This window comes from Gobio gobio, assembly GCF_949357685.1.
Source record: "Gobio gobio genome assembly, chromosome: 13".
In the NCBI taxonomy this organism is placed as follows: domain Eukaryota; kingdom Metazoa; phylum Chordata; class Actinopteri; order Cypriniformes; family Gobionidae; genus Gobio; species Gobio gobio.
Genome location: NC_137106.1, coordinates 7,931,666 through 7,958,143, shown reverse-complemented (window position 1 = coordinate 7,958,143; position 26,478 = coordinate 7,931,666). Strand labels below are relative to the sequence as shown.

Here is a 26,478-nt window from a genome sequence, read left to right as displayed (position 1 = left end):
GAGCAGGGCAGTCTCAGTTGAGTGGCCGCTTTTGAAGCCTGATTGGTTGATATCCAGGAGGTTGTTCTGTTCAAGAAACGTAGAGAGCTGGTTAAAAACAACTCGCTCGAGTGTCTTTGCAATGAAAGGCAGAAGGGATACCGGTCTGTAGTTTTCTAAAAGTGCTGGGTTCATAGAGTGTTTCTTAAGCAGTGGGGTTACCCGAGCCTGCTTAAATGCTGTGGGGAAAGTCCCGGTGTGAAGAGAGGTGTTGACAATGTGAGTGAGTGCAGGAGTAACAGAAGAAGAAATGGCCTGAAGGAGGTGAGTGGGGATAGGGTCAAGCGGACAGGTAGTGGGGTGGTTGGAAAGGATGAGTTTGGAGACTTCAGCTTCAGAGAGCATAGAAAAGGAGGGGAGTGTATGTGTTATGGTTGTTGAGATGTGCGTGTCGGTTTGTGGTGCGGAGAATTGGCTGCTGATGGAGGAGGTTTTTTGTGTGAAAAATGATGCAAAGTCATCAGCTGTAAGAGTTGATGAAGGAGGGGGGGGAGGAGGACAGAGGAGCGAAGAGAACGTTCTGAAGAGTGCACGAGAGTCAGAGCAGTTGTGTATTTTGTTGTGATAGTATGTAGTTTTAGCAGTGGAGACGTTACTAGAGAAAGAAGCGAGAATAGACTGATACAGGGTTAGGTCAGTAGTGTTTTTAGTTTTTCGCCACTTCCTCTCTGCCGCCCGGAGTCCAGAGCGATGTTCGCGGAGAACATCAGACAGCCAGGGGGCAGAGGGAGTGGTGCGGGCTGGCCTGGATGTAAGGGGACAGAGGTTGTCTAAGCAGGATGTTAGAGTGGAGCAAAGAGTGTCAGTAGCACTGTTAGTGTCCAGTGCTGAGAACTGAGCAGGTGGAGGGAGTGAGGAGGAAACCATAGTGGATAGACGGGAGGGAGAGAGTGAGCGTAGATTACGCCGAAAGGTAATCAGCGGAGGAGTGTGTGTTGTGTTAGGAGTTAGTAGGAGGTTAAGAGTGATGAGAAAGTGATCTGAGGTGTGTAAAGGAGTAACTAAAGTGACGTCTGTGGAGCAGTAGCGTGTGTAGATAAGATCAAGATGGTTACCTGATTTATGAGTAGCTGTAGTAGATACTCGCTTAAGATCAAATGAGGTCAGAAGAGTGGTGAAGTCTGCAGCCTGGGGTTTATCAAGGTGAATGTTGAAGTCACCGAGCAGTACCAGAGGAGTGCCATCCTCAGGGAAGTGAGAGAGTAACATATCCAATTCCTCCAGGAAGTTACCCAGTTGACCTGGAGGACGATAAATAACTACAACATGGATTTTAGCAGGGTGAGTGACAGTGATTGAGTGTGATTCAAATGAGCAGTTGCCAGATAGAGAAGGGATGGGCTCAAATTTCCAATCCTTTGAGATGAGCAGACCAGTACCTCCGCCCCTCCCAATCTGGCGAGAGGTGTGTGAAAAAGAGAAATTATTTGAGAGAGCTGCAGGAGTGACAGTGTCTTCTGGTTTGATCCAGGTTTCAGTTAGAGCCATGAGACTGAGATGTGAATGAGTGGAAATAGATGAAATAAAGTCTGCTTTGTTTACAGCAGACTGGCAATTCCAGAGACCAATTGGAATGGACATTAATGTAGCAGAGGAAATGGGTACACTACGCAGATTAGTAGGATTACGGCGTCTAGAATGTACAGAGCGTGATTTACGGGTGTGTGTGATAATAGTAGAGATTTGGAAGCACATTGTGAATACGGGTCAGAGAAATTAGCAGATGAAAACAAGCAAAAACACAAAAGTGGACAAAGTATATATATATATCTATACTCAAGTGCCTTGTCGGTGTCCTTGCTCGAGTGGAGTCGCGCAGAGTAGAGTCGATGGTCTTTACACTCTTCGGTCTTCACACGAGGAGGGCTTCACACGAGGGCTGCCGCTTCCGCTGCCGCGGAGTACTACTCAATTTATACTCGCATTAAATGTCGTTATTGAATACAGCTGGCTACTCCCAGTGAAACGCGTTAGTTCGCACGAGGTCAAACAATAACAAACCAGACTACAACAAACAGCCAACTACAGCAAACAGACAGCGTTCTAAAGAACAGCTGAACTACAGATCAAATGAGGAAAATGTAAACAGAACTCACACACTAGCTGTTTTCCCTGATGTTCGATGCTTCTCTCTGACTCAAAGTAAACAATGAACGCTCTATATAGCACGCTGGCTTATGGCCACGCCCAGTGAAACGCGTTAGTTCGCATGAGGTCAAACAATAACAAACCAGACTACAACAAACAGCCAACTACAGCAAACAGACAGCGTTCTAAAGAACAGCTGAACTACAGATCAAATGAGGAAAATGTAAACAGAACTCACACACTAGCTGTTTTCCCTGATGTTCGATGCTTCTCTCTGACTCAAAGTAAACAATGAACGCTCTATATAGCACGCTGGCTTATGGCCACGCCCAGTGAAACGCGTTAGTTCGCACGAGGTCAAACAATAACAAACCAGACTACAACAAACAGCCAACTACAGCAAACAGACAGCGTTCTAAAGAACAGCTGAACTACAGATCAAATGAGGAAAATGTAAACAGAACTCACACACTAGCTGTTTTCCCTGATGTTCGATGCTTCTCTCTCTAGTTGATAGATTAAAGGGTTAGTTCACCCAAAAATGAAAATTCTGTCATTAATTACTTCCCCTCATGTCGTTCGACACCCGTCAGACCTCCGTTCATCTTCGGAACACAAATTAAGATATTTTAGTTGAAATCCGATGGCTCAGAAAGGCCTCCATTGGCACAATGCACTTTACACTCTCAAGACCCTTAAAAGCTACTAAAGACGTCGTTACAAAGTCCATCTCACTACAGTGGTTCTACAATAACTTTATAAAGTGACGAGAATAGTTTTTGTGCGCAAAAAAACCCTAAATAACGACTTGTATAGTGATGACCGATTTCAAAACACGGCATCATGAAGCTTCGAAGCGTTATGAATCAGTGAGTCGATTCAGCAGTTTGAATCACCAAAGTCACGTGATTTCAGCAGTTTTGCGGTTTGACACGTGATCCGAATCATGATTCGACTCACTGATTCATAATGCTTTGAAGCTTCATGATGCATTATTTTGAAATCGGTCATCACTATATAAGTCGTTATTTAGGTTTTTTTTTGCGCACAAAAATATTCTCGTCGCTTCATAAAGTTATTGTAGAACCACTGTAGTGAGATGGACTTTGTAACGACGTCTTTAGTGCCTTTTAAGGGTCTTGAGAGTGTAACGTGGAGCCATCAGATTTCAACTAAAATATCTTAATTTGTGTTCTGAAGATGAACGGAGGTCTTACGGGTGTCAAACGACATGAGGGTAAGTCATTAATGACAGAATTTTCATTTTTGGGTGAACTAACCCTTTAAACTTTTTCCGTATCCGGTCGGCAAAACTCAGAACACATCTTCCTTTTTTAAGAAGGAATGCCGTAACGTTCTTTGTTAGAAGTAGCATGGATTTCACACGGAACTGCCACAACTCTGCCGTCATTATGTTGAGCCCGCCCACCGACTCTATACACGATGTGATTGGCCTGAACAGAGTTTGGTTTTTCAAGCTCGCAAGCCAACAGAGAGTTGCTAGACTACTCAGGCTACTATTTGCTGCCGCTAGGGGCGTCTAGATTTCTAGGCTTGGCCCACAGAATATCTTGTGTGAATATCTGAACATGCAGTATATCAAAAGAAAGAACAGAGCCTCTGTTTTATTCTAGATTCATGCATTCTTTTTTTATCAGCACTTGAACGTGGGTAAGTTTCATGAAAAAAAGCAACATTTTGAGAAAAAAGCTGATTTGCTGTTTGTTTTCATTTCAGGAGAAGAACTGGAGTTTGAATATGAAGAGCAAGGCCATGGCACTTGGCTCTGCAGAATTAAGTAATCACTTCATCTCTATTTGTAGCCAATTTGCACCATTTTTGGTTGTATAGCAATTTTAACTCTAGCTCAGTGTCCAATGGCTATGCAATTGTTGTCCACTTGTTAATAATTGATACTGGTGATTTTGGTGACATTTATAAGGAAGTTTGATTTCTGTGTCTTTTAGGCTGCCGGTGGATGATGCTTTGGGCAGACAGCTGGTGGCGGAGGTGACCCACACAGGGAAAAAGAAAGACGCGGCCATCCAGTGCTGCTTAGAGTCCTGCCGCATCCTGGAGGCCCGCGGCCTTCTGAGACAGGAGGCAGGTAGGCAGACAGACAACAAGCAGTCATACCGAAAACAGACAGATTCATGACACAGCTCAGACTCATGAAACTCTGTCAGTTGTGGCAAGCGGTAGTGTTGTAGTCAAGACCACCTAATCCCAAATTAATGTCTAGTGAGACCATAGACCAGGGGTCTTCAACTAAAATTGCTTGAGGTCCAGTAAATGAACCCGGCCGAGGTCCGGACAATTATATACCTAAAAACAATAATTAATGTTTATTGCCAGACTAAAGAAATTAGTGTAGATAGCATTTGTTCTTAATTGAACTAAATATAAAATGTTCTCATATGGACAAAACATGTCTGTTCATATTGTTAAAGCAAACATAGGTAGGCTAATCCTTCACAAAATTGATCTCATTTTGTTGTTGTTCTGTTATGTCCTTGATTATAATTGTTTTTTACAATAAATCCTTAGACCTTTCTTATGATTTTTAGTCATAGGCTGTCTGCACTAACAGGCAACCCATAATTTTTTGTTTTCTGTAAAATATAAATATTATTATTATTATACTGTTATATTTATTCTTAAATGCTCTATTTTAATTTTTAATAATGACATTATTGTAATAGTAATATTTCTTATTTTTATTTAGCAATAATAATAATCATAATTATTATTATTAGTCACATTAATATATAAACACAAAATGTTATATACACACACTTTTAATTTGTAAAAATTAATTAAATAATAATAATCGCATTTTAAAATCGCAATCGCAATTTTAACCAGAATAATCGCAATTTGATATTTTCCCCAAATCGTGCAGCCCTAGTACACACATAAAATGATGGTGTTTAATCCAGCACACAGCATTGTTTTGAATGTTCGGTAAGCAAGCTCGGTCGTCAAATATACATCATAAAAGCCAATCAGGTTGTGACCGTATCCCTATGCCTTTGGTTCGGTAACTTTAGGTTCGCTGTTAAAAGTGCCAGTGTGAACACTAAGCAGACCAGGACTATACGTTTTGTTTTTGTTTTTTGGTCGGACCAAACGAACCAAACTACAAGTGTGAACGCACCCTGAGACACACGCCAAGACTTCGAGGGGTTGAGACCAAGACCAGACCAGCACTCATTCAATTCATAAAGATCCACATTGCCGCCTAAGAAAAGACTTATTTTAATCAATAAATATAATTATAATGAGAACTGTTACCAATCAAATTAAATCATTAAAGGTGGGGTTAGTGGTGTTTCAAAACTGCTTTAAATAGTAAAAATGTTTTTCTCTGTGGTATCGAATATTGATATTTTTTAGAGTATCGTATAGAAATTAGAAATGACAGTATTGTGACCGCACTATACTAGCGGATTCCATGTAAAGGACCTCTAGGCCTGTGTTTCATGACTGAACTAGCTTTAAGAACCTGTAATAATGCTGACAGGTATAATATAATGTTTTTTTACCTCATGTTAACCCACTCACAAGCATTCTATCTTTGTCTCTTTGCAGTGTCCCGTAAACGCAAGAAGAAGAACTGGGAAGATGAAGATTTTTATGACAGTGATGATGACACATTCCTTGACCGGACCGGTGCGGTGGAGAAGAAGAGGAAGGAGCGCATGAAGAAGGCCGGAAAGATTCAGGAGCGTCCTGATACGTATGAATCGCTGGTAAGGAACATGCATCATATTATTTCTTTTGTGATTACCCATGCCCTGTGTGTCCTGTACCTGGCATTGATGTAATATGCATTCTTTCTTAGCTATCCAAACTGGCCAAGGTTGAAAATGAGCTGGCTGACACTGAGAAAAGGCTCAGTTCTTCTGGGAAAGGTGAGGTGGTGAAAGTCCGTGTCCTTATTCGTATTTTTCTCCATATTTCATCATGCATAAGGTTGCACTTCCTGTTTGTTGTCCTCCTTCAGGAGGCTCCAGTTCGTCCACAGAGGATTCCCTGGATGCATTCATGAGCGCGGTACGGAGCGAGGTGGCTCTGGATGGGGTGGAGAGAAAGAAGCTACATTTACATGTAGCTGAGTTGAAGAAGGAAGGTCAGAGACTGCGCAAGCTAGCAGAGCTGGCTAAACCTACCCAGCTGCCCTCATTACAGCCCGGCGGGTGAGCGCATTGTTCCCTCCAGATCTGCTGGCCATTCTAATATAATGCATTTAATTTAGGATGATTGATGTACTGAAGCAGTCACTGCGCGGCTCGCGAGCCTCCTGCGGCTCGCACCAGCCTAATCTGCGGCTCGCATGGCAGTACATAATACGGTGAAATTATCATGCAGTCAATACATATATTTCATAAAAACAAGCAGGGCTATAAACTAGGGCTGTCAAAAGATTAATCGTGATTAATCGCATCCAAAATAAAAGTTTGTGTTTACATAATATATGTGTGTGTACTCTGTTAATTATTATTTATATATAAATACACACACATTCATGTATATATTTAAGAAATATTTGCATGTATATACTGTATATACATTTATATAATCTATAATATATATAAATATAAATGTTTTATATATAAAAAATATTTTTTTCTTAAATATATACATGCTTGTGTGTGTATTTATATATATATAAATAATAATTAACAGAGTACACACATATATTATGTAAACACAAGCTTTTATTTTGGATGCGATTAATCGCGATTAATCTTTTGACAGCCCTACTATAAACATAACCCATTAAAAACTCAAAGTGTTTGCTCTATTACAAATAATTTCTATAAAAAAAATAGCCCAAAACAGCGGCATTACAAGATGGAAATAAAGACTAGATAGGATATTTAAAACAACTCACTGTGGAGTTGCCCGTTTTGGCTGTTTTTCCAGCTTTTAATGCAGAATGTGCTCTTATAGATCAACACGTTCTCATGAAATGCGCATCTATAACATAACTTGTATTTATTGTGTGATTTATACGCCAAAATGTGCATATGATGTGCATTGTCAGCTAGGATTAGTGGTGTGTTACGCGCCAGCATCATGAGTAGGGGTCAAGTCAACTTTATTTATATAGCGCTTTTAACAATGTAGATTGTTTCAAAGCAGCTTTACAGTGTTAAACAGGAAAATAATGCAACATAATTTTATTCAGCTGTATAGCCATTCTGGAAAAAACGCTGATGTCATCAGTTCATTTCAATTATCATACAGTGACAGTGTGGGCTTTAGATCAATAATTCGATCAGTAATTTAGTTTAAATGTTTAATTTAGTTTATTAATTAGATTTATTTCAATGTTTAGTTAAAAAATTGTGTGGAAATTAATCGTTTCTACGATGCGGACGAGGACGATTCGGTATCGGTTCAGTAATAGACCATAACCGATTATGATGTACTGATTCTTTTCTGCTGTCATTTGTCACGTGCATGCTTTGTCGCGGTTGCTTACAATGGCAGAGGGAGGCGAGTGCGAATAATTCAAATGCTCCAACTACTTTAAAAGTCGACATCTGGGCACATTTCGGCTTTTATGAAAAAACTGGTAAGCACGACCTGGAGAACACACGAGCTGTGTGTAAATCAAAGCTGATTTATCAAAATTATTTAATTTACACTTGGGCACATAAATGTATCTCCGCGAAACGGATATAAATCCGATCTTCATTTCCCGCACTATAGACGGTTTCAACGGCAACAACATAAACAAACGGTACTGCGCATGCACGCTTTTGTGGCCCAAACTTAACTTCCGGTAGACGTCCGCAAAGAATCAATAACAACAGAGGCTGCGTTATCTTTGTGCTATCATCTTTAATTTTTATGAGAGAGAAGAAGAGAAATATCTTAAAGGTCTCATGGCATGACATTTTCATTTTATGAGGTTTTTCAACATTAATATGAGTTCCCCTAGCCTGAATATTGTCCCCAAGTGGCTAGAAATTTTGATTGGTGTAAAACCGAGTTCTGGGTGTCTTTCTCTGCCTTTGAGAAAATGACAGGCCAGACGAGCTGATCTGGAATTGTCCTGTTATGAAGTCCTAACAGGAACGGTTTCCTCCCTTTCCTCCGCCCAGAGAATTTGGCACGCCCATGCGAGCACTATATTTGTTTGTCCTCGAGAGATCATGGCTTGTGAACGAGTGAATGCTGGCAGTTTCTCAGTGTTTGGATGTATAAATGAAAACAGAAGTCTTTTTTCAGTTCCTTCTGATCTGTGATCAGTGATTTCTGATGTGTAGCTAATTATTCAAGTTCACACAGAACTTTATTATCCGAGCACACGCTGCGGCTTCTCTCTCTCCCGACAGAACATGTTTTATATCTTGTGAGTCAGTGTTTTTGTACGTCCTCATCGCGTCTATCGGTTCTAAAACATTGCTGGGTCTAAATATCACATAATTGGGGTCGCTTCAACCCGCGGACATGGGAAAACATCCCACGGGAAAACCACGGACTTGACAACCCTGCTTGGGGCAGATAAATGGGAGGGGCGGGTGACATTCATTTTCGGTTTACATTTTCGACAGTTTTTTTTTTTTTCGGCCTGAAACCGATAATGCCATTTTCGGCCGAACATTTTCAGCGGCCGAAATTTCGGTGCACCCCTAATAACAAGATATCTATGAATTAGAGGTTGACTGATAGTGGATTTTACCGATACCGATAACTAGGTTGGACCTATAGTTTTTAAAATGGATACTGGATAAAAAAAACATAATTAAAACAGTGCTGAACTTTGAAAATGTGCAAAATTAAAAACCTATAAATATGAATATTAAAATGAGAAGTTCTAACATAACAAATTCTTCAGAACATAATTTAAACATTCAAATATTACAGGTCAAATTTGTTTCTTTACCTATAATCTAGAAACATGCATGTACATTTCATAGGTAACGCTAACGCTCTATTTCATAGAGACATCAGTATTAGTGTCAGTGAAACTGGCCTTCATTCATAAAAAGATGCCATTTAACAAATATTTAAAATATACTGTCTTTGTTTTTTCTACATTCATTTGGTGATTTACTGTGAAATTATCACATTTATAAAATATATTTGTCATATCAGTGTGGCTCTCCTGAAAAAAATAGTGAAGGCCACTGTACTAAAGGTTTAAAAACATGCTCAGTTGATAATGTTCAAAATATGGCAGTTCTAATGAACTCTTTTGTCTCTCGTGCACGTCTCTCCTGCGCTGCATGATTTGATTGTGCGGTCTGAAATTCAGATTTCTTGTCTTTTTTTTTATTGCATAAATCTGTAGGGAAATTAAATAATGCATTTTGTTCTTTGAGAATATATTCATATGATACATCCTTTTCTAAAAGTGTAGATTTAACTTAATGAAAATGTTGAAAGAAATATATTACTATTGTACAGCAGAATGTACTTCTCAAAGTAATAATAATAATGAAGTGAAGTGACGTGTAGCCAAGTATGGTGACCCATACTTGGAATTTGTGCTCTGCATTTAACCCATCCAAGTGCACACACACCATGAACACACACCCGGAGCAGTAGGTAGCCATATTGCTGCAGCGCCCGGGGAGCAGTTGGGGGTTCGGTGCCTTGCTCAAGGGTCTCACCTCAGTCGTGGTATTGGGTGGAGGAGAGCGCTGGTTATTCACCCCCCCCCCCCCCCCCCCATAGACAATTCCTGCTGGATCTACGACTCGAACCCGCAACCTACAAGTCCGACTCTCTAACCATTAGGCCAACGTTACAGAATCGTTTGTCCATGTTTTATTTTAAACAGTAAACCTGTTGTTCATCACTTCAAACTTAAATTCAAACATAACATTTTTAATAGCATAACAAAAAACGTGATTTGAGAAAAAAATTAAACTGATTTCATAGGGTCCTACATTTTATTTTATTTTTGTCCTAAATGTATTTTATTTAAATCGTAATACCCTAACCCTTCAGTAAGTAGTAAGTACATGTTGTTAATTAAAGTAAGTTAAAGTTAATGTATTTATGTGATTACCACTGTTTTTGTTAATAAATCTGTATTAAATCATAAAACAAAAGAATCCAGAAAAAAAATTAAAACAGGTAACAAAGAAAAAAATCAATAAAATGCATTTCAAAGGGCAGTATTATTGTTCATTATGATTGATTAGACATCCTTTTTTTAATGTACATATGTATATTTTATTTTATTTTAAACAGATCCAGTAGTCAGTCCACGGACGCTGAGAAACCTAAGAAGTTGTCTCTACCTTTGTTTGGAGCCATGAAAGGAGGAAATAAATTCAAACTGAAGACTGGAACAATAGGAGTGAGTCTGTCCAGATTGAAAAAATAAAAACAGCATTACCTTCAATGATTGAAGGGAGTTAAAACTCTCTCTCTCTCTCTCTCTCTCTCTCTCTCTCTCTCTCTCTCTCTCTCTCTCTCTCTCTCTCTCTCTCTCTCTCTCTCTCTCTCTCTCTCTCTCTCTCTCTCTCTCTCTCTCCTAAATGAGCAGGCGTTACCCCAAAAGCGAGCCAATCTGCCTCCTGAGCTCTTCAATATGAAGGAACTGCCTCCTAGTGGTGAGAAAGAGGAAGAAGAAGAAGAGGACGAGGAGGAGGAGGAAGAAACAAACCAAACGACTGAGGCTGGTGTTACAGATGGTGATATGGAGGTTATTCATGCAGAGACGGCCAGCTCAGAGCGCTCCAGTGCAGACAGCACCGAAACGCTGACACACCACCCTAATGGTTAGACAGAAAAAAATTGTATGGTGTAATATATGTCCCACCACAAGTAGGCAGTGTTGTGCTGCTGAACAAATGTGTTATTTGTTGTCCACTTTTGAGATTTGTTCACGGCATCTAACTCGACTAACACACTGGACAATTAGCCTGTAATCCATAGCTAATAGATATTTACTAAATCATTTCTATCTGTGTGTCTAGAGAACGCAGACCCTAAGGACCAGCCTGCTAAGAAAGTTACATTTCATGAAAAAGAGAAAAACAAGTCATCCCATCTTCAAAAAAACAAGAGTGACTCTCCTCAAAAAGGTAGAAAATCACATATTCTGTGGCGTAAATGTGACGTTTCTTCTACTGGTCCATTGATTGCGGTTACATTTGGTGCTTCTATCTTCACCTTATAACAATTGGCTGATGCATGCTGATTTTAATTATGATTCATATCCCAACAGAAGGAGTAGACAATGGTGTCTCAAATGTCCAGAGTCCAAAGACGAGTGCAAAGAAGAAAGTTATTGGCCCAAGCAAGGTAAGTGTTTATGTAAATGAGATGTGTATCCAAAGATTATTCAACTGGAGGGCTAAATAAACCATTTAAGGTTTGGACCTACAGTGGCCCCAAAATATCAAACCAAGTGGCATTTATTTCAAAGAAGAAGAACACTTTTCAAGTAAGACATTTCACATAAAAAGTTGTTAGATATTAACTTATAAAACGAAAAGTATTTGGACATTTTCTGGTTGTCAAGCGAGACGTTCATGATTAATTATGTGGTCACTATGCAAGCTAGAACAGCTTTTGAACTTTATATTCATTGAAGAATCCTGAAAAAAGAAATGTATCATGATTTCGATTAAAACAAGAAATGTTCCTTGAGCAGTAAATCAGCATATTAGAAAGATTTCTAAAAGATTATGGGCTCTTTAAGCGCCACGTTGTTTAAATAGCAAATGCGCTCGCGTCCATCTGTTCACCCATGGGCGTGCTGGTCTGAAAAACAGGTGTGTTCAGGCGCATTGTTGGCGTGTTGTTATTTTGAGGAACTGAAAACGACTGCACCATTGACCAACAAAAATCTGGTCTAAAGTCAATAGCGCAGTATTTTTTGTGTTATTTAAAGTGCGTGTTAGTAATATGAGCCTATAGGTCGGTGCACAACGTGCGTACACTCTGCTTATTACACACACAAGGACGCTCAGCGGCACACAAACATGCCAAATATTAAAAAATAAAAGGATTACAATGTAAAAGATTGTAAGTGTGGTTCGCCTCCAGTGGTTCAGGCTGCAGGGTTGCCGAATGACTAAAGAAATGTTATCAGCAAGATTGTAGAAAACTGTACATTTCTCGTCTGTCACCACCCACTGCAACTTATACCAACGACAGAAATAAGTGCAGTTACAATAGCAAAATATGTGACTATGTTGTATTGCAAATGCAATAGGGAGCACTTCAAAGTCAATACCGAATCAAAACTAGTTAGCACAGTATTTGTAATAGAAAGGACTTAATGACAAAATCTGGTTTTGTTACACTTAAAATAGTTACAAAATAGATGTGTGAGATGATAATAACTTATACCATTAATCGTACACAACATTAATAGAATGTTACCAGAGAGAGAGAGAGAGCGAGAGAGTGAGTGTGTAGAGAGAGACCGAGTGTAGAGAGAAATAGAGAGAGACAAAGAAAAGTGGAGGCAATGAAAGAGAAGAGCCAAAGACAGGCCCCAAGAAGAGAGAGCCAGAGCAACCGTTACAATCCTCTTTTATCCTTTCCTTGATCATGTGACTGAAACCCAAAACGTGAGACATTTAAACTGACCAATCAGATAACTACAACTTCCCCCACTGTACTAAAGGTGTGACACACATTTTCAACATTAGGGATGCACCGAAATGAAAATTCTTGGCCGAAGCCAAATACCGAACGTTTTTTCGATTTGTTTTTTTCCCCCCATTTATTTTGCCAATTTTTTCACAATTGCATAAATTAAATAGTAAAAATTTGCTTTTTACTATTTTGTCTTGCTTTTTTTAAAGATATATAAATTACAAAACTACAATAAAAAAAAAAAAATGTTTTGCATTCCAGCAGACATACAAACAACGCACAATATATCTTAAAATTAATTAAAAATAAATGTGTATATATATATATATATATATATATATATATATATATATATATGTGTGTATATAATTTTTTCATTTATTTATTTGGCCATCTTCTGCCATCTTATTTCAAAAATATATTGCAACAAATATTTTTCTATTAATCTATTAGTCTGCCTTTACATTGCTTTAATGCGTTACTATTTCACAATGTCACTTCCGAAACTTAGCACCGTGAAATTGGCCATTAATCCTTTTACCAGCATGAAAAACAATAGTTTTTATTCAATAGATTATATAGACTGTAGACTTAAAAGCGAGCCAAGACCGCTCCGTTTACGATCATTAAACGCTGTCGCCATGTCAGTTCATCGTGATCTCACAAAGTACAAAGTTCAATGAAGCTGCTAACTATGCACAATAAATATCTTGATTGCGTAGATTCGTGTCTACACTGTGTTTGTTTGTTCATGAGAGGTTTTGCAAGCCTGTCACCGCTGCAAAAAAACACGTTGTAAATGGATACATTTGACGTTCTGGACACAAACATTTGCCAATATACAGTATCAACCGAGGGTGATCTTGCTTGCATTTGAGGGTGCTAAGACAGTGTCTGCAAACGGCCATTTTTGCGTCTATCTCAGACACTTTAATGCTTCCACACTTCCGACATGTTCGCTGCATTTAGAAGCGTGCGCACCTCTCTCACACACGCTGGTTGCTATATTTGATCACATCATCAAAAACGTAATTGTTCGGTTCAATTTATTCTTTTCGCTATTTTCGGCCGAACAATCGGTGCATCCCTATTCAACATCTCTTTGTCTTTAGGAATTCCAAATGGCTCTTGGGGGGGTTGAAACATTAAAGCAAATGTCTTTGTTCATTTTCAAATACTTTTGATGGTTTTCAATCCTACAAGATTATCATTGTGTACATTAAAAAAAAAATGCCTACATGTGAAAATGATGTATCAGAGTGACCTATTTGCAGTAATGATGAATGAAATTAGCTACTTTTTTAACCAATCTTGGCAATACAAACATGTATTTAAACTGATTCGTCAGGTCGAGGGTGTCTATATTCCTCCACGTAAATATCGAATCCGCCATTGTGCGAGCGTAACTTGCGTTTAAAGCGAAAGGGAGGTGAGACTGGTTTATTACACGTTACGCCACAAAACACACCCATGACTCATTAAGAGACTAGGAACAACCCTTTTATAGACCATGCGCCTGACGCACCGACCATTTTCCCCGTTGTTAAACTAGCAAAAGTGGATTCGGACACTCCCATAAGTGCACCTGCGCCATGTGCTCGGATCGCTAAAATAGGGCCCTAAGTGATACTGCAGGAGTAATGATGCTGAAAATTCATCTCTGATCACAGGAATAAATTACGGTTTGAAATATATATATTGCAATAGAAAATAGTTGAGGTGGATACATCTTTTTTCCGATAAGAAGACATGCACTTAAACTACGATGAAAACATTTAAATAAAGAATAAATCACTCAATGTGCAACAAAAGCACAACAGTTGCCTCAACAGTGGATGTGATTGGATGACTGGACTAACCAGCGGACCAATGGCATCACAGCATCTCAAATGTTGGTTTGATCATTCTGAAACGCCTGAGCCAAAGTCTGTCATCAGAATGATTTGGTTTAATTCCCTCCCAGAAGAGTCTCACATGATCGCGTTCACAAACACCAGCATCAAGAGAACATGACAGCGTTTATTGTGTTTCATCTGCGCGCTCTGGCTTTTTCTTCCTCCATCATAAATGACTCACAGACATTTCAGAATGATCAAACCAACATTTGAGATGCTGTGATTGGTCCGCTGGTTCTTCCCCAATTGCAGCAACTCCATTTTGTATACAGATATTTTGTGACAATTTCCCAGGATGTGACAATTTTGTCCTCTTGAGAACACACGGGATGGAAACTTTTATTTCTCGCAAAAAATCGAGTAAAATCTATATTTATTACCCAGCCCTACTTCAGACACGCCTAAACGATCAAATAGCCTACACACAAATATGTCAAAATGCTGTTTTGGTAAGTATCCTCGTAAACACAGTCGGTTGCGTCTTAAGTGAATGTAAACACTGAGAAAGAGCGAGTGTGTATCAGTATATTGGATCCGTGCGTGAGCTCTTAAAGTGACAGCAGCCTAATAATCTGCAGTCAATAATGTCAATCAAACAACAAAAAGATAAAATCACACTGCTCTTGAATGAACTGCTTTATTCACAAATGTTTTATGTAATATTCCAATTTTGTCAAGTTACATTCATAACTTTGGAAGATTCTAGTAGTTGGTTTTCTTGTGCCCTGATATTAATATATTTCCACCCATATTTCTAGCCTCCTGTGACCCTGTCCAAGCAGTACCCAGAGGACGACCCTGACTACTGCGTTTGGGTTCCTCCATCAGGTAGAGCTCTTCTTCTTTATCGCTGTAGGCTGTGATATTATTGAGTCCCACCTGCACTGTTTTATGAACCTCTACATAGCTGCTTATTTCTCTGAGCAGTCAGAAATCAAGCATTCTTGGCACTTCACCCTTTAATCTCAATTCACAGGCCCTCGCTGAATACTAAACATTATCTTCAGTGATTATTCGCTTTTTTTGATCTTAGGATATTTCAAACACAGTTCTGACATTTCAGAGGATTAGTTGCATTATGGGAAAACGCATTAATACCAGGCCAGGGAATTTACTATAATAATTAAGTCGCAGGGTTATTACAAGATAAAGTTCTTTTTATTTCTGTAAAAAAAAATTATTTTTATTTCTTGTTATTTTATTCTGTTCATCAAAGAATCCTGAAAAAAAGAGCATTTCTTGTTGACAGACTGAGGAATATTTGAATTGTATTGAAATGTTCAGCTCATCTATTTATATTAAAAATATAAAACTGATATTTCTCCCATTTACATTATTAAAGGTGCACTATGTAACATATATGCTAAAGAGTTTTACTCGGCTGAATCCGAAATCGCCCCCTATACCCTCATATATGGCATTATTTGAGGGGACAGCCATTTGTAGTGGTGTCCGAAACCATATTGGACGTTATTGAGTGCACTCATTCAATCCCACAATGCACCTCAATAATGAGTGTACAGCGGATGTACATGCAACGGCTGTCCGAATTCACGCACTCGTTTTCATTCACTTCTTCAAGTGAACTGCATCAGTGGACTAATGTAGGGAATAGTGAATGAGGATTTTAGGAGGCGATTTCGGATTCAGTCCTTGTTTTGACTCTGATTAGTGGAATTTGCTGTACAGCATCATGGGTAATGTAGTTTTTCACCACAAATTCTGCTGTTAAAGGTGCATTATGTAAAATTTTTGCAGTAAAATATCCAAAAGCCACTAGGCCAGTGTTATATATTTTGTTCAGTCGAGTACTTACAATATCACAAATGTTTCCAACTATTTGTAAATGGTGAAAAAAATAGCTATTTTACCCAAGGAAACTGGACGTGTGAGGGAGTCGCCTGTCGATTGCGTCATATCTGCGTTATGGTTTTATTCTGCAGAAACGCTTTACTCTGACTGCAGTGTGAACAAGTGTCATAGCAGCCGCTGAGAGAACGCACAGAGTAACGTCATCACATCATTTTCAACACACTCAGATGTGTCTAATATGATCAACAGAGCTGCGTTACCTCATGCTCATGACCGGAAAACCGGAAGTGGCGCCGGCGACTGTGGCATAATAAAAGTCCCGCTGCTCGCGAGGCATGTGTTGAGTTCATCTTATTAACAATCACTCCAGCGGTTCCTCAGCTCCACAACACTCGCTCCTGCTCTGCTTCAGACTACAGTAACGTTAATAATCACATCCATCAACATGATTTCTGATATCCCGATTCTTTCCCACCGGCTGTGAGGTGGAGACCACATGTCCCAAGATTCTGCGCTCAAACTTGGCATCATCAAACTACGCCTTTGTTTTGAACAGGCGACCTCTAGCGGACGGAAAAGTTACAGAATGCACCTTTTAATGTCCTTAATGGATAAAAATAAAGTGTAACACTTTACAATAAGGTGTTAGTTAACGTTATTTAATTCATAAACTAACGTTAACTAACAACGAGCAATACATTTGTTACAGTATTTATTAATCTTTGATAATCTTAGTTAATAAATGTTACGAACAAATTAACCTTTTATTATAGTGTTACCAAATAAAGTCCTATCCTACATTAGTTTGCTTTAAATTATGCATTGCAAATGCTATTTCTTTAACCAGACATTTTAAGAGGGTGAAACAAAGACATGATTGTGTCCTGTGTGTGTTTTGAACAGGTCAGACTGGCGATGGTCGGACACATCTGAACGATAAGTACGGATACTAAATACAGAAAGTGAAGGAAGGCTTCCTCACTAAAATGGAGTCAGCCCAACCGTTCATCTTAGCCTTTGGGAGAGCACAGATTCTCTCTGAGTCATTTTTTTCCCCCAAACAACACGGAACGTTTTGAGATGTTTCTAGCACTTGGTAATGGAAAACGGCTTGTTCCTGTGACTGATTTTCACTTCCCAATTTTCATTAAAATGCAATCGTTTTCCACACCTGGTCTGGGACCAAGTTGCCAAGGATAGTTTCGAAGTGGAGACCGCTTAAGGTTCAGGGAAAGATCTGTTTTCATGGGCACTTACAGTCTGGTTCTTCTCCATGCGAGCGCAACAGTTTTAGTGGTCTAGAAAAAACGAGGTTTTCTTTTTCTGCCTAACCAATTGGAATATATTGTCTTTGACATTTCCTTTGCTTCAAATGCATCATGCCAGTGTCATGTCAGTCCACTTCGGTTTAAGCGCTGCTGTTGTTGACAAATCTCTACCCACATCTTGCTGTTCTGGGATCATTTTAACAGCCTAAGCGGGCTCGGTGAGCACTCAATCTGCTGTTGTGGGTCATTCTCTGAGCAGCGCGGCGGACTCCCTCCTCGGTTTGGCTCCGTATGGCGAGCGCTCCTGTTGGATGCGGTTCTGTTGACTGCTAACGATGCCTCCTCAGAGAGAGGCGGCTTTACCAGCCATCTGGACGCTTGCTTGGCATTCTAGGACTGGGAGCAAGCTGTTAATGAATCAGTGTGTGTGTGTGTGTGTGTGAGCTCAGTGTACATTATTTGTGTGTGTATTCGCTTCTCTTGATATTAATGAAGAGTGACTCAGTGTTGGTGATGTGCGAGGGAAGGATTAGGCCCCCCACATTCACTACTACGCACTGGTCTCTCCCTCTGTTTATCCAACTCTTTTAATGCTCTTGAATTCTCCATTGTTTGGAGAGCATGATTAGTCGCATAAAAAATGTGTATTTTGTTACGTATCTTTTGTAAAATAAACATTTTTTTCTGTGTCTCGTCAACATGGGGGCTTGTGTTGAGTGTTTGGGGTAACCCTTTAACCCTTCCATCATCTCAAGGCCTCTAGATGATCATCATGATCAAAACTTTGCTGAATGACCTGTTGTACACAATCTGTCGTCTGATTGAGTTTATACTTTTTTTTTTTTAATAAGTAAAAGCCCTTTTAGTATGATTCTAAACGCGTGGTACACATCTTTTTGGTGTGAAATCTTGTCACTCGCTGTCACACAGTGGTTTTCCAAAGTTACTTGCCACAATTTTGACATTGACACCATGGGAAAAAACTGCTGTAGAGATATTTTTAATATATCATAATTTGTCAGCTGTTATATTAGGCTGCTGTCACTTTAAGACCTGACGCACAGATCCATTATAATGTTACACATGCGTTTTCTTTCTCAACTGTTTGTTCACTTAAAACTGAACTGACTGTGTTTACATGAATACTGGCCAAGAACGGCATTTTGACGTTATTTTGTGTGTATTTGACTGTTTAAGCCCAATAAGCAGTGAAAAAGAACAACATTTTGTGCCGAGTGGCTTTATGTGTATGTGTATGTGTGTGTGTATATATATATATATATATATATATATATATATATATATATATATATATATATATATATATATATATATATATATATATATATATATATATATATATATATATATATATATATATATATATATATATATATATATATATATATATATATATATATATATATATATATATATATATATATATATATATATATATATATATATATATATATATATATATAGGCCTGTCACGATAACTACCTTTTGTTTCGTGATATATCTTCCCAAAAATAATTGCGATAAACGATATTATTGTCATTTTAAGAATATTTTATGCCACTAAATATATAATCCTAATATAACAGCGTAATAATGCAAGTAGACCTATACACAAATGACAAACTTTTAATTCTTTAGATCAAGGAAATTAAGGGAAAAAAATATAATATCCTAAATAAAAAAAATAACAAATGGAATAAATAGTAAATAAATATTTTCCCTTGTGAAACGGCTTTAACACTCGTCATTCTGCTTTGACATTTATATGTGCACCGGAACAGGGGATTGCGGCTTTGAAATCAAGTCCATTTGGGTTTATTCTTCCAAACTGTCCAGGTTTTCCAACTCTTCCAAAGTTGTCAGGAAAACACTGTAACGCCTCAAATGGCGCCTTTTTTTCACCTGTCGATAACTGTGTATGAAGGAACTGCCTGAGGACCACTTTCGCCTCCATCATGGAAAACATACAAGATGACAGCACAATCCAGTAAAATGTTGGGGACATTTATTAGCATGCAAACATAATGGGTGATTATATTGCATCACAAAAAATTGAGGTCATGTACATATATTGTGCGATAAATCGATATATTGATTATTGCGACAGGCCTATATATATATATAATTCACACACATTTGGTGTCTTGGTGGGTGTTAATGTCGAGCCCTGATTGTTAGTAATATTTCAAGATGAACACTTACTGGATGGAAGCAATTTAGGTTTACTTGATTATCCATTCAAATTATTTGACAAAAATCATGTTCAAATGTGAGCATCAAAGATAATACATCTTTTGATTATTTGTGCATTTTATCTTCGTTGTCTATAACATCTCATTGATTTACTTCACAAGATAATAGAATTACATCTTTTTGCCCATATGCATTTCAGCAACTGCACCAATTTGCATATGTTTGCTCAGTTTGGGCCTCTAAATAAAATGTTTGTTTTTTTCTATCCTCGTGTCTGAGCTCCATATTCTCATTATATCATTGACCACATTTTGAATAAGCATATATACTCTTTACTCCAATACATTTGTGTCACCTAATTATAAAAATTATAATTATATAAATACACCTGGCACCTAATTTTTTTCTTCAGCAGTTTATTTCTGCTGCAAAAGAGACGATATTGGCTATTTCATCATATTTTCAGTATGCGTAAAATACTTAAGAACTGTAAAATCAGATACACCAACCCCAAGGTTTAAGTGCATATTTGAGCTGTTTTAACTGAAAGCAACTTGCACTAACATATCTCGTATCTCGGTGGGTTTTTTCTTTTAGTGTAAAGACTACTATTTATATGTAGTACAAATATTGGCAGATACTGTTTGCACCTCGGTGTATTGTAATATTAGTATAGAACAGTATGTAATAATAATATATTCAGAGTATATGATCTATTAGTCTGTTATAGACGGTGTATATATTTATTAAAATCTTAAACGGATGCCGCTTTGTCATAATTATACCCATTAAACACTTTAGTCCCGCTATGAAATGGACATTAGGCTATTTATTTCCACTTTTTGCATATTTTCTTAATTATTATTAAAATGAAATATGTCTCCGAGCTGATATGCGATGATAAATGGGAAAAGGAGGAGTTCGGAGAGGCTGATTCAAACTCTTGTCAGTCGCAGACTCTCCACACCACTGCTGCTGTTATTAACGGTTTCTTTTATAACTTTGTCCGGCTCAATCAGACAATAGTGGGCGGAGTTGATGTAATTAGCCTTTGTCAACAAGATGGGCGATTTGCACTTGGTATAAATACAATCAATCAATAAAATAGATAACTTTTGACTCAACATTCTGGAGGGTGTAGAGCAGAAATATAATGTTAAAGCACTTCTGTACAAAAATGTGCACATTTTTCAACCAGATGAAAGTCCAGTTATCAATGTAATTGGTGTAGGTGCAGTTTGCACCATATTAACAGTGCTGTTTAGACATCCGACCCGTTTTCCGACAACAGCACTAATTAAAATCCGCACCCGACCCAACCTGCTTAAAATAGAACCGACAACCGACCTGCACCAAAATAAAATAAGTTTAGCGTATCACATGATAGACACACTTACAAAATGTTTATTGCCAGCATACTGAAGTTAGTACACGACCATTAAGTGCATCTATCCATCATAAAAGTGCATCATTAACAGAAGGACAACTTCAGCCGAAGCTGTCAAACATGTGTCCTTATCATCTCTACAAGGCACATTCAGTTCTTTCCCCTTTTGAAAAATACTGTTCGATAGAACTGCTTGTGCTTGGTTTGTTACCAGTTATCTGCGTGCTTCCTCAGCGATGAAGTTCAACATTTGCGGCTATCCAATATACAATTTTTTCTTCAACTCATCAGGATCCAGCTCGATGACTCCAGTGCAGGCAGATCGCGTGCGGTTGTGATTCTGCTGGGAGGGCGCGCGAGGGCAAAAATAAACTGATATGGATTTGAAATTATTTTATCAACTTGAAATACAGGCAAGGCATATTTTTGTAGATGTGTTCCTAAAAATATACATATATATTCGTTTGCACGTGACTGTTTTAAACCCGTGTTTCTCCCTTGTCCGACCCGATTCGCACCCGTGCAGGACTCTGGATGGGGGATTATGGGGTGGGGTTGTTTTTCAGGGGTTGGGCTTGGCCCCTTAGTTCCAGTGAAAGGAACTCTTAATGCTTCAGCATACTAAGACATTTAGCACAATTTCATGCTCCTAACTTTGTGGGAACAGTTTGGGGACGACCCCTTCCTGTTCCATCATGACTGCGCACCAGTGCACAAAGCAAGGCATATAAAGACATGGATGAGCGAGTTTGGTGTGGAGGAACTTGACTGACCTGCACAGAGTCCTGACCTCAACCCAATAGAACACCTTTGGGATGAATTAGAGCGGAGACTGCGAGCCAGGCCTTCTCGTCCAACATCAGTGTCAGATCTCACAAATGTGCTTCTAGAAGAATAGTCAAAAATTCCCATAAACACACTCCTAAACCTTGTGGAAAGCCTTCCCAGAAGAGTTGAAGCTGTTAGAGCTGCAAAGGGTGGACCAACTCCATATTAAACCCTACGGATTAAGAATGGGATGTCATTTAAGTTCATGTGCATGTAAAGGCAGGCGTCCCAAAACTTCCTTTTTTAATGTTTATCTGTGCAATTCCTCGCAACATAGACCTTCAAGTCATGATAGTGCCATACATTATTTCATTTTGACTCCTATTTTGTAAACTGTAACCAGAGTGTGTACACACTGCTTATCCTTCAGGAAACTGCAATTGATAGGCATCGGATTGAACCGTATTATTCTAGAGTATCTTCTGATCAGGCTGCACACACCCATCTTGATGTCTTCATTCCTGGCGTACTTCCTTCAGCCCCTGATCATAGCCGAGCGCTGACGTCACGCTCTGCTTCCCTGTACACAAACACACAGCTCATTGCTCTATTTGGGATCTGGCACAGATAGGCCTGTGAAATCAGCCCACGCTGGAATGAGAATACTCTTTAGGGTGGATATGGAACCTGCAATGTTGACAGACTCACTTAGCGCCCGACATGTACAAACACAGCAAAAATGACACAAACTACACACAAAAAAAAACCTTATTGTAGGCTAGAGCTTCGGCTCTGTGGATGAATATGGTCCGACCTGAGCTGTGTTTGAAATCGCCCCCTATACCCTCATTCACTATTCCCTACATTACTACACTAATATAGTCCACTTGAAGGCCTGAATGAAAATTAACGAGTAAATTCGGACACGGAGTGTGTATAACCCTTAAATAATCAATTAAAAAGGATTTTATACCTGTATGATATTACACTGTAGTTACATTTGACCGGTTTGGAAAATGGATGATTCAGCTGAGGCGCCATCTTCTGGTCAGATGCAAAGAATTGCTTTGACATGACTCTCAAAGTGCATTATGGGTATTTTATAGCCATTAATTGAGGGTACATCGGTTGTACCATAGATGTACATAATAAAGGCTAGATGTCACTAACGTCATCACCGGCGGCCATCTTGTCACAGGCAAGCTTTCTGGCGGGCTCTGTGGGACCTGATGTAAGAGGAGTGATCTGCACGAACACGAATACTCTCATCTCGCTGAAATCTTGACGGATTTACAAATGGTTTGGTTTCTTACAAACGTTATTAATGTCATAACTACATCTCTGACGTTTATAACAAACCAAACAGTTTGAAAATCAGTAGAAAATTTAGCAACTTATGGTTATTTAAAAAGTACATGCAGCATTAAAACACAATGTTACGAGTGAGCGAGCTGACTGTGACAAGATGGCCGCCAGGTGCGGACGTTGACCTCCATTGGCCAGCAGCGCAGACGAGACATCTAGCCTTTATTATGTATATCTATGGGTTGTACACTCGTTCTTGCGGTGCATTATGGGATTGAATGAGAGCATTCATAGGCCCTGTCCCAAATGGCACCCTAAACCCTCACGGTCTTCCTCTGAGTCTGCACTTTCACGACGTAATGCCGCTTTGACTGCCGGGAAGAAATCCGCTGCGTAGCTCGCACCAGTGCGGGCTCGGCAGAAGTGCGCATCGAGGGTGCATATCGACCTCAAAGGGGGCGCTCGCGAGCACCCTTCTGAGACCTAAAATGACAAATGGGACACTCTGCGGTCTCGTGGAGTTAACGGACACGCGCACGCAGCGGCCATTGTAAGTCCACAAGACTGAAAGTGCACATGAAGTGTGCCATTTGGGACAGGGCCATAGTGTCCACTATGGTTTCAGACACCACTACAAATGGCTGTCCTTTCCCATCAAATGGGGGCGATTTTGGACACAGCCATAGAAATTCAAAAATCCTGTCATCCAAGCATGCAAGTGCAATATTTTATGTTGTTGTTTTGACTAATTTGAAACACTGATATTTTTAAATTTGTGACATTACAAAACGGAGGGATTTGAAATGTTGTAAAAGCGACGCAGAGATGATGTTTTTATTACTCAACTTAACGAAGTGTAAAATACCTTCCAAAAATGGATTTCCATGGCTGTGTCCGAAATTACCTAGCCTGGATGCCAGCCGAACTTAGCCCCGCCCACAACATTTGAGGTCGGGCAGTTCGGTCTGGACTTGATCCGTAGAGGAGTAATTATGCCAGAACAGAAACTGTTCGGACCAATGAAATCATCAGGGCGGGCTTTAGACGATGATGGACAGATGATCAACAGTAACGTAATCATCCACGTCATCAAAGGCATCTACGTTAATCCTAAACGGAGAACTTGTTGGTATATGCATTCACCTTTACTATTTCTCTCAGAAATGATGATGGTGTTGGTTAGTACTCTGTGTATTCTTAAATTCTTTTTTTACAACACCGGCAAAGATCGTTTACACTCATCTTTTTCTTCTAACGTTACTTATTCCAGCGTGCGGGTAGACAGGGTTGCCAAGTTTTTACAACAAAACCCACCCAATTGCTACTCAAAACTAGCCAAAAACAAGGCCAATAGCTTTCCGGGGGGTTCTCCAGAAAAAAATGGCATTTGTGGGGTTGAAATATGTGTTATTTTGGCAGGGCTGCCTGCTAAAATTCGCATTCCTGGGTCTGTATATCACATAATTGGGGTCGCTGGACTTGGCAACACAGTGCAGTTGAGTTCTGTTGACATTTGACAACTAACGTTATGCGTCCCTCCGTTGCTCTGATTGGTTGTGGGTCTATCCAATTGAGGTCTTTCCTGGTTCGGTTGAAACACGCCTCATAATCACAGCCCAACGGAGCAGTATCAGACTCAAATTCTGACAAGAATTGAGTATGATGACGTCAGGCTAGAAATTACCCCCTATATCAGGGGTTCTCATAGTCTACATTCAAAGGTCCAAATCTGAATTTGCATCGATGTCAGAGGTCCGGTCATTACAAAACTTGTTTTTAATAAAAAATATATTTATAAAAAAAAGTGCAAAAGTGGCAAACCAATTAATTTAAGTGTCAGCATTTTTTTTATGAACAAAACACAAGAAGAGTTAGGCCAAAAGTAACATGGTGCAAAATACAGAGCAGCCAAAGTAACATGCTATACCCTTTAATAGGGCCCTATTTGATGGGACAGCCATTTGTACACTGTTAGAGAGCTAGTTCAATAATTAATCTTACACATCTGTCGAGTAATAAAAACACGGAAAAGTAATGGAAAAACACCATCATCTGCTTTTTATCTGCTTTTTCAAATCCCTCAGTTCTCACCATCTCCGAAAAGCAAAGCCAATGTTGATTCTTGTTTTATTACGAGCTCTGTCACGTTCTCTTTTTGCCAGCAGACTCTCCTCTGCCAGACATGGGGCAAAGTAACCAGAGCAAATTTACTCTATTTACAGATATGACGAGACATACGCATGTACTCGATTTCCCATGAAATCCATCCCAACATCCATCTCTGTAATATAAACCCTTATAATAGGCTTACCATAGTGAATCAGAAAAGTTCTGATTCAAAGAAGATTCATATACACCTATGCTGCGTCCCAATTCGCCTACTTATACTACGACCTAAAAGTATGTACTCTTTTGGTGAAGAAAAAGTACATACTTTTGAGTGTGTAGCAGAAGAGCATGCAAGCTTTGGGGCATGCAAGCTTTGGGACATACTACTTCGTCATCTTTAACGGACTCTGTCGCTTAGTTACGTGCATCCCGTCGCTGTTTAAACTGCCCAGTCAATCATCTTCACAGTTCAAATCCTCCACATTCAATTTAATTTCCTACAGTATCGGAGAGAAATGTAGATGCACGTTCATCTGCCATTCGTGGGTCTTTAATGCAGAGACTCCTCTCATGTGTTTGCAAAGTTAATGGCCAAACGTATCATTACAAAAGTTCACAATGCTGCTGCAGGTGAAATATAATGTAGCTAACATTGAATAAATATCTTTTCGTCAGGTTAAATACTGATAATTGATCACTTAAAGGGTTAGTTCACCCAAAAATGAAAATTCTGTCATTAATTACTCACCCTCATATCGTTCGACACCCGTAAGACCTCCGTTCATCTTCAGAACAGAAATGAAGATATTTTAGTTGAAAGCTGATGGCTGAGAAAGGCTTCAGATATGAACGGAGGTCTTACGGGTGTCCAACGACATGAGGGTGAGTAATTAATGACAGAATTTTCATTTTTGGGTGAACTAACCCTTTAAATCCCTTTATCGAACCCTCTCCACTTAACCGTCGGACTCGCATAACCGTCATGTTTGTAGTTTTTTAACACTTTTTATCT

The 26,478-nt window shown here is 39.1% G+C and overlaps 1 protein-coding gene across 2 annotated transcripts in view; it reads left to right on the top strand.

Annotated features, from left to right (window-relative positions):
* slc4a1ap (solute carrier family 4 member 1 adaptor protein) overlaps nt 1-18,894 on the top strand; it is a 34,655-nt gene extending 15,761 nt beyond the window's left edge. Inside the window, exons 5-15 of one of the 2 annotated variants that reach the window (XM_079833915.1) lie at nt 3,865-3,925; nt 4,095-4,234; nt 5,719-5,879; nt 5,972-6,041; nt 6,134-6,326; nt 10,345-10,453; nt 10,643-10,877; nt 11,076-11,183; nt 11,327-11,403; nt 15,362-15,431; nt 17,319-18,894. In XM_079833915.1, the coding sequence (XP_079690041.1) occupies nt 3,865-3,925; nt 4,095-4,234; nt 5,719-5,879; nt 5,972-6,041; nt 6,134-6,326; nt 10,345-10,453; nt 10,643-10,877; nt 11,076-11,183; nt 11,327-11,403; nt 15,362-15,431; nt 17,319-17,368 (1,274 nt within the window). In that variant the 3' untranslated portion in view covers nt 17,369-18,894. The remainder of the gene's footprint in view (nt 1-3,864; nt 3,926-4,094; nt 4,235-5,718; nt 5,880-5,971; nt 6,042-6,133; nt 6,327-10,344; nt 10,454-10,642; nt 10,878-11,075; nt 11,184-11,326; nt 11,404-15,361; nt 15,432-17,318) is intronic. The other variant, XM_079833916.1, reaches the window with a different exon arrangement.
* Nucleotides 18,895-26,478: the final 7,584 nt, after the last annotated feature.